Source organism: Leopardus geoffroyi, chromosome C1 (assembly GCF_018350155.1).
Source record: "Leopardus geoffroyi isolate Oge1 chromosome C1, O.geoffroyi_Oge1_pat1.0, whole genome shotgun sequence".
Taxonomy (NCBI): domain Eukaryota; kingdom Metazoa; phylum Chordata; class Mammalia; order Carnivora; family Felidae; genus Leopardus; species Leopardus geoffroyi.
Window position 1 is genome coordinate 206,302,161 of NC_059328.1, and position 16,073 is coordinate 206,318,233.

The window sequence follows — 16,073 nt, forward strand, 5'->3', positions numbered from 1 at the left end:
AAGATAGTCTAAGTCCTATATCAGAAGTTCGTTGAAAACTTCACATGGATAAAGTACTGTGCTTGGGGGTCAGAGGGAAAAAGGGATGAATAAAATGTCAGGATAAGCCAGAATTCCCTGCACTCCAGCAGCTTTCAGACTTGTCCTCTGGAATGCACAGAGCCCTTAAGGAAACCAAAATAATCGCTCCCTGGAAGCAGAAGCTCCATATTTGGAAATGCAGAGAATCAGGGAGAGTTTGGAGTGGAGACGGAATTTGAATTCATTTTAGAATATGGATATGATTTTAACAAAAGGTCACTCCTGATGGAGGTGATAATACAGGAGACCGGAGTGTCCAAGAAAAGGTAAGACCTGATTTCCTTACAGAGCAAAGTTAACAATTAGACAACTTAATTGTTTTGTTTTGTTTTGTTTTAAGTCATGGAAACTTTTAAAAGAGTGGGGGGGAAGAATTTCTCCATCTTGGAGCAAGAAAACCCAGTTTAACAAATACCTTGCCAAGGTATCTGCTTAAACTTTTGTGATTCACCCAAGCATTTGCCTGGAAAGGAGTCTGGTCTTCTCCTGGCATGTTGTAAGATGCTGGTAAGGAAAGCTGTTTGAACTTCCTCAAAATACTAGCATTTAATACTCCTTAAGTTTCCAACAGGAAAAGAAGGTAAGTCAATATTTTCCCATGTTGATCCATAATTGAATTAGAGTTTTACTTAACCTAATAAATTGCCACCTGGGATAATAGAACCATGAACAGCAAGCAGTCAATTTCAGGTTTGTATCAACTGTGTTTTCTCACCGCAAAGCTAAGCATCTGTTATCATGACTCCCAGAAGTGCTTGGCACAAGCTGTCTGGGGCTGAAGGAGGCTGAGAGTAAGGAATGTGGGCTGTGTTCAAGCCTGAGTGTATTGTACTATCCCACACACCGTGGTCGTATTTTATATTATAAACCCTTCAGATTAATGAGTCACATTCGGCCCAGGTGAAGTGATCTCTGACACCTATGTGCACTGTAGGCTGGGAAGAGAGCTGAATTTTCAGAAGTTCACTCGTTCGGACTAGCTATCCTCCCTTCTTCTGTTGAGATCGTTGATGAAGAACTGAGTCCGTACTTCCATCGTCATCAGAACATGCTCCCGACCTCTCTGGGCCAACTTCCTTCTGTAACCTTTAGGTAAGTAGACCAAGTTTGATTTATCCAGTGGGTGGTGATGCCTGATCACTCCTTCAATCTCAACCTACTTTTGATCCAAGATCACTCTAACTCCTCCATAACCCACTTTTTTTTTTTTTTACATGAAAAATGTTTTTCTTTTACATGAAAGACTAGGGATGTATGGTTTTTTGGGGTTTTCTTTTCATTTTTCCAAAATGATACAAATACTGAAGACACTGAGTAAACCTACCAGGAGTTGTATTTAAAAGTTCTTAAAGGGGCGCCTGGGTGGCGCAGTCGGTTAAGCGTCCGACTTCAGCCAGGTCACGATCTCGCGGTCCGTGAGTTCGAGCCCCGCGTCGGGCTCTGGGCTGATGGCTCAGAGCCTGGAGCCTGTTTCCGATTCTGTGTCTCCCTCTCTCTCTGCCCCTCCCCCGTTCATGCTCTGTCTCTCTCTGTCCCAAAAATAAATAAATGTTGAAAATAAAATAAAATAAAATAAAAGTTCTTAAAGTATTTACAATGCGATATCTATTATACCTACAACAAAAGATGACGAGAAATCATTTGGGGAAGCAAATCTTTACTGCAAAACAAACCTTCGGCAGGAGGTTCAAGAGTTTGCCAGTGGAAGGAATTTAAATGATGTTTAAATTTAGGCTAAATAAATCCAGAGGGCTATTCCTGAGAGAACCAGAGATTACTAAGGACTGTCCTTCCTGTCTCTAGCCATTTAACCAGACTTTTTATTATCTTGCCATTGCCAGCCTTCTGCATTTCCTAGAACCAGCTGTATCTGCCAAAAGAAACATTAATATATATATTAACAATAATATATATAATTTTATATATAATATATTTTATATATAATTATATAATTACATATATACATATATATATATATCAGATAGTAGTCCTTGCCTTCTTTCTACTTTGAAACTCATAAAAGACGTAGCTACTGTTTTTAATAGGAAAAAAGTGTCCTTGAAATAACCTTCATTTTCAATATCTAAACTGACCAAGCACAGGGATCCTGGGGTACTGTTATGACCCCATCTTTGACTGAAAGACATTCTCTTAGCGTTCAGAGGTCTTCTGTTGTATCACTAACATTGTATTCAATATTGTATCACTAATTCCTAAACATCAATGATTCACCTACTAAATGAACTGGGTGAGTGCACAACACTGAATAACTTCATCCGAAACGGGTGGAATGCATTTATGACTCAGTTGTTACAATTACTAGAAACTGCTCTTTGTTCTGAAAAGAATAGCATGGGCAACAGAAACAAACTGGCCTCTGATGTTCCAAAGGAGAATATGGGTCTTGCATCAATTTCTTAGCCAGTAGGGCAGAAAGAACAAGTTTTACAAAGTTGGCTACCTACGTGTTAAATGTAAGTCTATGATCTATAATTCAATGTAATCTCACCCTCCCCACACATTACCTGGCCTCCCACATAACACCTAACATGGTAAGGAAGTGGGGCAGGAGGCATACGTTGGTTGATAACGATATTAGCTACAGCTAAATGCTGATAATTAACCTGTATAATGCCACAGGGCATCAAAACCCTCCCTCAAAGCAAGTTTTTAATTCATCTGATGAACTGCCACCTGGTTGGTTTTCATCTGCCCCCGGATCTTTCCCTCCTGGTCCCTCTACAGACCCCTTCCACAAAGCTGTATTCCTGCCTTTGGAAATGATCTTCAGACCCATTTCTGAGGTACTGTAATATCCAATGAATTTTTGAAGCAAAATTTAAATTGATTGAAAGATCCTCATCACATCATGATAACTACGGGAAAAAAAGATAATGATCCACAAAAAGAGAATAAGGTTTTCTTAAACTTTTCTCTTCTTGGGTCACATACATAACCAATTTGTCCAGACTTTCAACAATACAAGTTGAAGAAAGCTTCCTGCTTTAAAAGATACAATAATGCCTTTTATTCGCCCAGGTACAATGCAGACCGGGCAAAAATTGAATCCCATGCCCCCCACCTTGCTACCTCTGTGACCCTGAACAAATTGTTGACTATCTGTGGGCCTCTGCTTTCTCATCTTCTAAATGGGAGAAACAAAAAGCTACTTCACAAGATTGTTGTGACAATTAAGTAAGACACTACAATTAAAGCCCTTGAAAGAACACCTAGGAAGTATTTAGTGTTTAATAAAAGTTAGCTATTGGGGTGCCTGGGTGGCTCAGTCGGTTAAGCGTCCGACTTCGGCTCAGGTCATGATCTCACCGTCCGTGGGTTCGAGCCCCGCATCGGGCTCTGTGCTGACAGCTCAGAGCCTGGAGCCTGCTTCTGATTCTGTGTCTCCCTCTCTCTCTGCCCCTCCCCTGCTCATGCTCTGTCTCTCTCTGTCTCTCAAAAATAAACAAATGTAAAAAAAATAATAATTAAAAAAAAGTTAGCTATGAAGTATAAACATCATGCCGTCACTATCTTAGACACCCAAGAATTAAACCCTTGCTTTGTCTTCCCAGCTCTGTGGTCTACAGCCAAAGCCTTTTGTGCCCATGAGCAAACAGGAAAGTGCCCAAATAACACCTCAAATAATTGAAAGCCAGTTTGGCTTGAATGGAGACGTGGGTTAAATTTGCTTCCAAGTTTCATGGATTAGTGCTAATTATCCCATGGTGTAAGTCTAATTTTGCCCATCAAGAAATTACTGGTTCAGATTTTTGGTGTGGTTCTCCAAGGCAAGCTAACCTACATTATTCCAGATGGGTTATTTCAAATGTAATTGGAAAAATGGGGAGAGGATATAATACTTAATGCTTAGAAAGGGAATTCACAACATTTAAAATGCTTGATTAAACACAACATTCAGCGATGTGTAATGTGACAAGGCCAACATAGTACTTTCCAAGTAGGTAAATTCAGGATAACCTGCAATATCCCTGGACCTTCTCATTCACTCCACACCCCCTCTCTTTCCACATCCCACTCTCCCCGTGCTGCTTTCCAGCTGTGACCACTGTACAGAGAACAGGTTGGGGGCGGGAGGAAGAATGGGTAAGGTTGACAAGGAGAAGCGCCAGGCTCTGAGGAATGTCAGAGGACCGTGAACACACAGAAAGGCAAATTCAACTGCATGCATCTTCATTCACCCCCAGAGCAAACTCCTGCTGAGAATTTCAGGCTGATGATATTTTTGCATCATTACGGAATTCAGGCCCAAATGTTCCATACCTATCTTAACTTCTGAACGACACAGATTTGCTGGATGGCTTCAAATTCCCATTGGATCAAAAATACGAGAAAACACGTGTTTGGCGAGAATGTAGAGAAAAAGGAGCCCTCGTGCACTATTGGTGGGAATGCAAAATGGTATGGCCACTGTGGAAAACACTATGGAGATTCCGTAAAAACTTAAAAATAAAACTATCATATGATCCAGTAATTCTAGTACCGGATATTTACCCAAAGAATATGAAAACACTAATTCAAAAAGCTATATTCACCTTTATGTTTACTGCAGCATTATTTACCATAGCCAAATTATGGAAGCAGCCTACATGTCCATCGATAGATGAATGGATAAAGAAGATGTGATATATATAGATAGATAGATACATATACGTATACGTATACATATACGTATACGTATATGTATACGTATACATACACATATACATATACATATACATATACATATACATATACATACACATACACATATACATATATACATACATACATACATACATACATACAATGGACTCAGCCATAAAAACAAATGAAATCTTTCCATTTGCAACATGGATGGATCTAGAAGTTATAATGCTAAGTGAGATCAGTCAGAGAAAGACAAATACCATATGATTTCACTCCTGTGAAAACTGAGAAATAAAATAAAGAAAAAAGAGATGAACCAAACACCAGACTCTTAACTATAGAGAACAAACTGATGGTTACCAGAGGGGAGGTGAGTGGCGGATGGATGAAATAGGTGAAAGGGATTATGAGGACACTTATTGTGATGAGCACTGAATAACGTGTAAAAATGTTGAATTTCACTATATTGTACACCTGAAACTAATACATCATTGTGTGTTAACTATACTGAAATTAAAATCAATCAATCAATCACTCAGTCCCTATTGGATTTCCCTGAGAATCTCACATAACTGATGAGAAATCATGCATCCTAGATATTTAGTTATTTACTTATTTTGTTTTAGAAAGAGAGAAAGAGAGGGCAGGGGAGAGGGGCAGAGGGAGACAAGAGAGTGAATCTAAAGCAGGCTTCATGCGCAGTGTGGAGTCCAACACAGGGCTTGATCCCACGATCCCAGGATCATGAACTGAGCCCAAATCAAGTCGGATGCTCAATTAACTGAGCCACTCAGGTGCCCCTTAGTTATTTTTAATCGGGGGATGGGAGAGGGGAAGATGACATTTGAGAATATGACAAAGTCAGGGACCCCTCTCTGGTTAACGCTTGTGTATATGCATACACACACACACACACACACACACACACACACACACACAGAGGCAGAGGCAAAGGCACAAAATTGTGTGTACAAATCTCAAGTCCCCTAGATTTCTTGAAGTTCTCCCATGATTATCCTGGTCATCTGTGGACCCAAACTGAGATCATCTGATCTAACCTATCCCATATTTGAAAACAAAACAAAACAAAACAAAACAACAACGACAACGACAACAAAAAACTGAAGCCAGCAGGATTACAGCAGAATCGAGTGACTTCCTCAACAAAACACGTTTGGCAAGCTGAGACCAAAACCCACATCTTGTGACTCCTAATTAAATGCTGTTTCCTCCAACAGCTTCCTTTGCTGTCTTCCATTATCCTGGTGGGAAAAGTGATACTTCTCTGCTTTGTGGAGTTCTCAGATGGAATATTTACCAAAACTTTTGCACATCATAAATATTTGCATTCTTCCCCACAAAACGAATGCTTCCCATTATTTGCATAATAATACCCAGGAGGGGAATTGGGCAAATCAGTCTTTGGTGTAATTCTTAGATTGTGTACTCAGATTCGGTTGTGATAAACACGACATAGCTACTGTCTAAACAAATTTTTATGAAATACTGACAAACGCCTAAGTTATTATACGTTAATGCCATCTGTACCCAGAAGACTTTAGAAATATGTTACTCAGGGGTAAAAAATAGAATGTAGACTTGTTTGGGGGTGGGGAGGGGGGGTTCGTTTGGTGTTTGGTTTTCCCAGGTGCCCCAAATTAAACTAACTCACACTTTCTGGCTATCACTCAAACTGAGTTGACTTTGCTACTGCTTTCCCAGATCCTTCTAAAAACTAAAGGATTTTGTTCTGGCATTTTAATCAGTGATTAACTACTCCCTTCTTTTTCCTGCTGTGTTAAGTAAAAGATCCATATGCCGGGTGTTGTAGGGAATTTGTTAGGCTGTAGATCATAGCTGTGGTGCAAGACATGATGTGTCTCAAGGGAACTAATGAAGCTATAAGGAATGTAAAGAGTCACCGGGTTAAAGCCACATTAGGACAGCTGTTAGGTTAATGAGGGCCCTGCTCTGGAGAGGAGGTCACTGTATAGAAAAATATGAACCACTCTTTATTGGTTTGATCCCATGTCCTCTGCAAGTTAATGGGCCTTTCTCATTCTCCTCTGACATTCACTGAGCCAGATGTGAATGCAGGGCACTGCGCAAATTGCAAGGGCTTGAGATTTATTCTGTCCCCCGTCCTTGTTTTTGGCAAAGGCAGGAACGAGGTACAACAACACTGAACATTCTTTTAGTTTCCCGTCACTCTCTTTGTTTGATTTCTTTAAAATCCGTGCTTATTTTTTGACTCCGAGTTCAGAGCTGTCTTCTGTCTGTCTAAAGGACAGACTCGGGATGTGGGCTTGACCAACAGGGAGTATAGGGACCAAATCCTGGAATCTAGTGGGCACTCAATAAAAGTTTGCTGGAAGAATAGAGATTGGAATGGATCTGACTTCAGATTTAAATCAGGTCATCACAGAACTATAATAAAACAATTAGATTTGAGGTATATCATATTTGTAACACTGTTATATGTAATATCAGAATACGTACACTACATATATTATATAATACAGTATTTATGTACACATATTATCATAATTTGTGGTTAGTGGTGGTCATTTCTGGAGAGGAACACTGTATCCCAATGTAACAGGTAGAGAGATTCAATAGTTCCAGCTATAAAACATTTGCACCATAACACCTCCCCAAATCTGTGGCCCTTCTCTTCACTCACCCTTCCATCCACGTCCTGCTTACACAATCGGTTGCCTACATTCCAGCTCTGGCTTCCTTTGGCCACCGTCCTTTCCCTTCCACTCCCATGGCCACTGACCCGTTTCATGCCCACAGCTTCCACTGCCTATCACATCAACCGTGAGAGCCTTCCCCTGAAACCCAAGCCCTCCACAGGATGTGCTCAGCCTAGATGTCCAACTATATTCCTCCCTGCCCCCTCTTACCTCTCCCTAGCCTCCAGCCAAATTGAACAATTCACTGTGCCTTCAACATGAATGGAAATGAAATGTCACCAGGTCTATAACTCATGTGTTGACTCACGTTGTACTCGCCCCACCCTCCCTAACCAGTGAATTTCTCTTTAGCTTCGAAAGTTCATCTTAAATCGGCCTTCTTTGTGAGCCTCTCCTGTTACTCCAGCAAGATCTCATTCTTTCCTCTTCTTAACTCTCACTGCACTCTGTTTCTGTCTTAGGGTACTTATTATATCTGGTTTTTTATTATTATTATTTGTGCTGACTTCATTAACCATATTAGACTGCAGCTCCTTGAGAGATTTCTCTTAATCCTTCCTGGCATTCTTCGCTTTGTTAGCACTATGATACACGGAAAGCCAAGTTGAATGAGACAGTTCTTCTGACGAGGCTTTGTAACCTGGAAGAGGCTATTTCTGAAAAAGTCTATAACAGGAGAGGTAATCAGCTGCATATGAGACGCACTGATCAATCTAGAGACCAGATCAACTGACCGGTTCACTGCTGAGTCTCCAACCTCACTTTGACTATGAAAGTCAAGTCGCCAGGAAGAACACAGCATTTCCAGATGAGGCAACTTAACCAGAGAGAGGGGTGCCTGGGTGGCTCAGTCGGTTAAGCATCTGGCTCTTGGTTTTGGCTCAGGTCGTGGTCTCACGGTTTGAGTTCAAGCCCCTCATTGGGCTCTCTGCTGACCACATAGAGACTACTTGCGATTCTCTCTCTCCCTCTCTCTCTGCCCCTTCCCTGCTCTCTCTCTCTCCTCTCAAAATAAATAAATAAACGTTTTTAAAAAGGCACTAGAGAGAAAGGTGGGACCTTTATACTACCAAAGGCTACAGTTCACAATGAAGTGCCTTCGCTAACATATTTATTTTCTTGGTTTCAAATCTGCTTTAGGGGCGCCTAGGTGGCTTGGTCGGTTAAGCGTCCGACTCCGGCTCAGGTCATGATCTTGCAGTCCGTGAGTTCGAGCCCCGCGTCGGGCTCTGTGCTGACAGCTCAGAGCCTGGAGCCTGTTTCCGATTCTGTGTCTCCCTCTCTCTCTGACCCTCCCCCGTTCATGCTCTGTCTCTCTCTGTCTCAAAAATAAATAAACGTTAAAAAAAAAATTTAAGGGGCGCCTGGGTGGCGCAGTCGGTTAAGCGTCCGACTTCAGCCAGGTCACGATCTCGCGGTCCGTGAGTTCGAGCCCCGCGTCGGGCTCTGGGCTGATGGCTCAGAGCCTGGAGCCTGTTTCCGATTCTGTGTCTCCCTCTCTCTCTGCCCCTCCCCCGTTCATGCTCTGTCTCTCTCTGTCCCAAAAATAAATAAACGTTGAAAAAAAAAAAAAAATTAAAAAAAAAAAAAAAATTAAAAAAAAATCTGCTTTAGATGAGAGGACACTTTCGTTTCCTGTCCGGCTTCAATCAGGACGTGGCTGTCTGGAGTCAGTACCTGTACTCGGGCCTCCGTGAGCTTCGCCCTCTGTGCCAGCTCCTCCCTGGTATAAATGTCAGGGTAGTGGGTTCTCTCGAAAGCTCGTTCCAGTTCTTCAAGCTGTTCTGCTGTGAAGGTGGTTCGGCTCCTGCGTTGTTTTCTCTTCAGGGGCAAATCTGGTTCGGAGTCAATGTCGGAGCCTTCATCCGATTGGGGTGCGGAGGCTAAGGGCACAAGAGAGAGAAGGTGATAAAATGGGGGTCAAAAAACAAGGGTGACCAAGCCTTAAAGATTCAAATCCTAACGTCCATCCCCAATGTCTTCCCTGGGACACCAAGTCCCTCTCTGCAGTATTATATTATTAAATGATACCTCCTCCCCTATTTTGTCTCCAGGCCCCCCAGGCAGAAATCATTGTTCTCTGCATCTGTCAGTCGTGGTCCATTATGAGATCTTAGCAAACAGGGACGGCATTCTTTCACTTTTATGGCCCTTGTCCTTAACACTTAATGGGTACTCCATCTGTGTTTGATGAATGAATCATTTAATTTGGTTCCAAATTAATTTTCTCCAACTTTTACATGAGGAAATCTGTTTAAAATGGTGGTTCTTTAGAAAAAAAATTCCAGGGGCGCCTGGGTGGCTCAGTCGGTTAAGTGATCGACTTCAGCTCAGGTCACGATCTCGGGGTCCGCGAGTTCGAGCCCCGCGTCGGGCTCTGGGCTGATGGCTCAGAGCCTGGAGCCTACTTCCGATTCTGTGTCTCCCTCTCTCTCTGCCCCTCCCCCGTTCATGCTCTGTCTCTCTCTGTCTCAAAAATAAATAAACGTTGAAAAAAAATTTAAAAAAAGAAAAAAATTCCAAAACTAATGTAGTATCTAAAAAGCCAATAATAGTGAACTGTTACAGGATCCCAACAAATTTATAGACTCTACCGCTCCTACAGAAGAAATCATACTTATAATTAGTATCTTATTACCAGACACTGAGAAATATTTAAGAAGAGTTTAGATACTGTTGATGTAAACCTCCTGAACTGACTCCAGAAAAAGCAGGCATCGTCTAGTGACCTGTCCCTACACCAAAAGTTCAAAGTTGGGTCTCTGCTGAATGGCAAGCAGCTGCCCAGAGGCTGTCGCCTCATTTGAGGAACACGGTGAAAAATTAAAATACGAGTGCCTGTGTTCAAAAATTATCGCAATTGTGAGATGGCCACAACAGAGCATAAAAAGCAAACACAGAGCCCTTCTGAGCATGGGGCCGTGAGTGAGCGACTGCATAGGTCACATGTCCCTGAAGCCAGGCCCGTTGCAGGCCCCTTCCCAGCAAGTTTGAGTTTGTCTGTGTTAGCAGACATCAGGGAAGGAGATTTTCCATAGTTAGTGTGTGAGCATCTCCGAAAGAGAGGAAAGAACCGGGAAATTAGATAGGAATTTGCATTAATGATGCAATATGGCATCCGTGAGTTCTGGCAATAACACAAGAACTGTCAGCCTGGAGAGTGTTCTGAGGTTTGTGGGCACAGCAGACACAGGGCTCTGGGCAGGAGCGCAGCCATCTCCCGGAGGCCCTGGACATCAGGGCAGTAGCAGGGGGCCATCAGAGGGCTCTCAGGCCACACACTCTGAGCAGAGCTCAGGACACCCAAGGGCCTTGCTCCTGAGCATATCCAAATGCACTCTGAAAACTCCCCAAATAGCTGAGGGATCCTCTGGGGAAGGGGCTGAAGTGTGCTGTCTGCAAATGAGGAAGGAATTGTAGATCATTAATGTCATTGTCAAGGTAACTCCTTTGCACACCCAGGCTGTAGGACCCGAGGAAACACAGGTGGTGCCAGAAGCGATGACAAAATGCAAAAAAGTACCAATTCTCATTTATCTTAAACTCCAACAACTCTGCCCTACAGAAATCAAAAATGTCATTCTACTTCAGTATCAATTATAAGCTGCCCAAAAGGGGTACACGTCCAACATAACCCATAAATATAATTTTAATTTTTTAATATTTAATACTTTTGTAATTTACTCACACTCAAACTTGAAAATTAAGAGAGCGAATTAATAATCTATATGACAAATTAAAGAAAAACAAGTTCCTGTACGTAAAAGCAAAATGGAAGCATCATATATCATGCATCTGCTATATGTTAGCCATGAGGCTTGGTTTTTCAATTATGTTGTCTAATTTAACATAAAATGGTCTCATTTTCTTAGTTTATTTTATTTATTTTGAGACAGAGACAGAGAGAGAGAGAGAATCCCAATCAGGCTCCACACTATCAGCACAGAGCCCAATAGAGCTTGAACTCACGAGCCAGAAGATCATGAAATGAGCCGAGATCAAGAGTTGGATGCTCAACCGACTGAGCCACCCAGGCGCCCCTAAAATGGTCTAATTTGATATAAATCTTGTTTTAGGATACTTAGGAAATAAAACCAGACTTTCTTTAAGTGTCGGAATGTTTTAAAGGAGCAGTAACATGCTAAGAAATGTGCCATACGTTGCATTATAAACTTCAAACACTCCCAATACAACTCATGTGTGTATGTGTTTGATAAATGTGAGTCCGATTAAAAGAGCGGTAATTTGTGCATCATTGTAGGGCAGTGGATCTTGAGCTGTTGGAGCATCAGAATCACTTGGAAAGCTTGTGAAAACACAGATTGCTGCCCCCACCCCGTTCCAGAGTTTTCTGCTTTCACAGGTGGTATGCCAACTTTACTGATCCTAAACGATACTTTGAGAACCACCTCTACAGAATATTCCAGACTCTCATTTTCTCTCCCCAAATTCCCCAGTATATAGTATTTTTCCTGCTGTAATTTATCAAAGCAACACTTCCACATACATAATACACTTTTCAAGAAATGGATTAGTCGTTCTCCTAAGACCATTGCATACCATAAAATATTTCCCTTCCCTGCTTCCAGTTTCTGTTGCCCTGACTTTTCTGTCTTCTGTAAACCAACAGCATTTAAGGGCTGACCAACAGCTTCCTCTGCCTGTGAGAACCTTAAATCTTTGCTTCCCCTTTCTCTGACTATGATCCCATTAGGATAATAGTATGTGGAAATTTTCATGTTTCCTCTGGGAGTCTCTAGGGTTATTAAATCCTCCCAAGTAAATATGATGTGCCATGCACTGTCAGGTCAATTAATCAACATCACCTCTAGTTTCTGAAGAAAGGGGGCTGCTTACATTTGCGAGTACCAGTGAGAGTTCATTCTGAGGGTCAAGGCCACCGTGTTTCACCTGAACAATCCACATCCCCCTGAACATAAGCTTTGTGAGCCTCTCTCCATCTTGTTCACTGTTGGAAGCCTTGGAACACCGTAGGTGCTCAATAAACACATGATGACTGAATGGAAACACCAGGTAGAATTTAAGTTTTGGACCAGCACTGATTTCTCTGCCACTATTTTGCACCTTTAAATGGAAATGCTGCCCTTCTGAGTCTCCCAGCATGTCCTGAAATGAGGTTCAGGAGTCCACAATCCTCAAACATTATTTGGAAGTTTTTGCAAGTATTTGCGTAACTGTATTTTTCTGGGAAATAATTATCAATTTTTTCTGAGGATTGTGATTTAAAAAAAAAAAAAAACAAGTTGATCACCGACAGCTAGTAATTAAAAAGACTCAGAACGGGGCGCCTGAGTGACTCAGTTGGTTAAGCGTCGAACTTCAGCTCAGGTCATGACCTCGCGGTTCACCAAGTTCGAGCCCCGCGTCGGGCTCTGTGCTGACAGCTCAGAGCATGGAGACTGCTTTAGATTCTTTCTCTCCTTCTCTCTCTGCCCCTCACCCACTCACACTGTGTCTCTCTCTCTCAAAAATAAATAACCATTAAAAAAAAATTAAAAAGACTCAGAATGTCTAGGAGTTCAATAATACAGGCTTTGCCACTAAAAATAAAATTTTCTTTGACAAGCTAATAAGTCGCTACTTGTATTTCTAGACTGCTTATTCAAGAGCAGTCCAATGGTTGTGCCTAACTAGGAAAACCTCCATAAAGCACCATTTCAAAAGACACTGAGGAAATGACTTGCCTGATTTCTCTGCGGGAAAATTATCTGAACCAATGGATCCTTTCTGGCAACATGAAGCCACAGTTGTACCAGTTAATTCTAACTTGTCCCCATCTGTACAGCCCAAAAGGATGTGGGCTTGAAGATATGTTAAGTCAGCCACCCAAGACTAATCTACCAGCTAGGAGATACTAGCTACTTCTAAAGATGGAAACACTACCGTGTCTTGTATCACCCAATAGAAATAAGATTCATTATTTGTGCAGAGCACGAATCACAATAATGTCATGAACTTGAATCATTCCGTTTTTACCAAAAACAAGTCAGACACTTACATTTTAACAGCACAAGAAAAAGTGTTTTGAAGTTCATCTATTTCACATATTCAACTTTCCTCTAGATACTAGATACAAAATACCTAATCCTCCTAAATATTACAGCAAAGTAAAAACAAGGCTTTTTTTTTATCAGACAGCTCAACACAAAGAAATTACAGTTTTTCCAATGTTATGACTTGGACCCCACAAGACAGTTCTCTAAAATAGACTGCCGGGATATAACAACTAGATTAAATATAATCTCTTCAGTAATATAATCTCTTTGGATTACTTCTTCTGTCTAGCCTTAATATTAAGAGGAGATTTTCAATGGCATTTAAGTTAGTCATATTCTACACACGCCTTCACAAAGTTTGCTTTATTATTCATTAAATAGAGATATTGTTCCCCAACTTGAAATTCCAGAACCGCTCTCATAAGAAACCCACACCAACATATGATACATGACTTTTTGAGTGGAGATTGTATTGCTCTAAATTGCATAATTCTCCAATTTTACCCCAATCCATATTCTTATCAGACCTTGAAAGTTTTGACTCTATTTTCAAAACCCCCTCACAATCCATTTTCTGACTTATACATTAGTGTAATTCAATGTCTCCAATGAGCCTGGAGCAAACCTCTCTCTTACCAATGTAAGTACACAAAATCCCTGTGAAATAAATACCCCTTTGTACAAAAAAAGGAAACTGAGACTCAGAGACAACATTATTCAGATCACGTGACTGAGGAAGCTAGGATTTGACCCAGGTGTATGGGGCTTCGGAGGACATACTTTCTTTCTTCTAGTCTGGTATGTTCTAAATAGGTGCTCAGTTCCTTCCTTTCTCTCTCTCTCTCTCTCTCTCACGTGTGTGCGCACATGCACACGCGCACGTGCACACACACACACACACACACACACACACACGGTCCTTTTGAAGAGAAATACCAGAAACAAATCCAAACAGGAATTCTAATACAAGTTATTTAGCTGATTGCCACCAATGACTCATTTGTCCCAGGTTTTCAAAAACCTCCTAGAATCAAATGAAATCTATGAAAACACAACCGTTTAATATTATACACCAAATCAATTTCCTGATCGAATTCAACTCCATTCAATGAACACTTATTGAATTCTTTGTATATTCAAGTGTAGTCGTTAAACAAGGGTAAAGCCCTAAGAAACTAATCCATTTGCCAAGATGCTGAATGAATTTATTTAAGAAAACAAAATAGTCTGACCATTTGAAGTCTCCCTTAAGAATCATCGCAGAGCCCTGGTTATAAGATCCAGCGTCAATCTAGAAGATACTATTGGTCACAAGCAGTTGAACTGATCACTCATTTTACAGCTTTACTAAATCCTTCTTTTTTGCTATTAAAAACATCTTAGTGAAAGGATCTCAAGCCCTGTAAAGTAACCTCAAACTGTTTTCAGACAAAAGTGCGGGAATAAATAACTTGAAATCTGTTGGGGTATTCACAAGTTATTCAGTAGATGCCCCAGAGTGATCCCAGGGAAACAGTCACCTCTCCCCAGGTGCCTCGGTGTTTCAGTTCCGTGCTTTGTATGAAAGGTCATTTCTTCCTTTTCCCTCTCAAGCTAATTTTAGGTCTCAGGAGCCAAATTTTTAGTGACCCCAATGATTTCGCATTAACTCCCAAGATTAACCTTGGGAACATGGACATCATCAGTTTTAAAAAAAAAAGAGAGAGAGAGAGAGAGAGAGAAAGAGGTCAAGCATAGGCAACAATCATTACCCCCACAGGATTACAAATTCTTCCTTCGGAAACAAATCAAACTGGGAGGAGAAGGCAGAAGTATTTACCACCAGCGGACCAACCATGAAGTTTAATTAAAGAAGGAATTACAGAATTAGAGAGTATGTCTTTGTCCGTTAACCCCTTGTGACCTCTTCTGTAGCCTGAAGAAATATTTCATCCTAGTTAACGCTATTATACATGAGATCTTACCTCAATTTTATAGGGATTTAGTCACGTGGACTTCTATAATTATTGGTTTCCAGACCAATATAATTCAGGGATGGGAGACAGGCAAAAAATGGAGAAACAAAATAATTCACAAGCATGAATTTGGCACACTGTCTTTCTTCTCAGCAAGACCTTTCATTTGAATAATTAAAGAATCAAAACATGACAACCATTTAAACTCTATGTTTGTCCCAGATATAATACGATGCAATTTACAGACACAGAGGAGGTGGGGGGATCTCTCTCTGCGGGCTCTGAGGCTGAACGTCATCATCAGTCATTCACTCTGAGATGGCCCCAGACCACATCAGACGGTCTTTTCGTCTGTACTAATCTTTGCAAGCTCGACCTATCAGCATTTGTACTCAAAGCTGTGTCTTGCTGATTAAAAAATAACAAGAATACAACACAAATTAAAGTAAGAATCGTGCCTGAGAGCTCCCTGAGATCACTTCCTCCCATATCTGAAGGTCTTAGGGGACCTCGTAGGTATATTCCACAAGGTCTTTCAGGGGTCAGCTCGAAGCTTGAGGCACCCACTTGGCTAACTGCAGAAGGTCTCCTGCGTTTGTGAGTTTTGCCATCCAGCATGAAGGGGACGATGGGACAGCTAACTGTTTTCTGATGTGAAGTGGCCCTTCTCCACT

The 16,073-nt window shown here is 41.3% G+C and overlaps 1 protein-coding gene across 2 annotated transcripts in view; it reads right to left on the reverse strand.

Annotated features, from left to right (window-relative positions):
- PAX3 (paired box 3) overlaps positions 1 to 16,073 on the reverse strand; it is a 98,476-nt gene that overhangs the window by 22,957 nt on the left and 59,446 nt on the right. For both annotated transcript variants that reach the window (XM_045481431.1, XM_045481432.1), the window contains exon 5: positions 9,105 to 9,310. In XM_045481431.1, the coding sequence (XP_045337387.1) occupies positions 9,105 to 9,310 (206 nt within the window). The remainder of the gene's footprint in view (positions 1 to 9,104; positions 9,311 to 16,073) is intronic.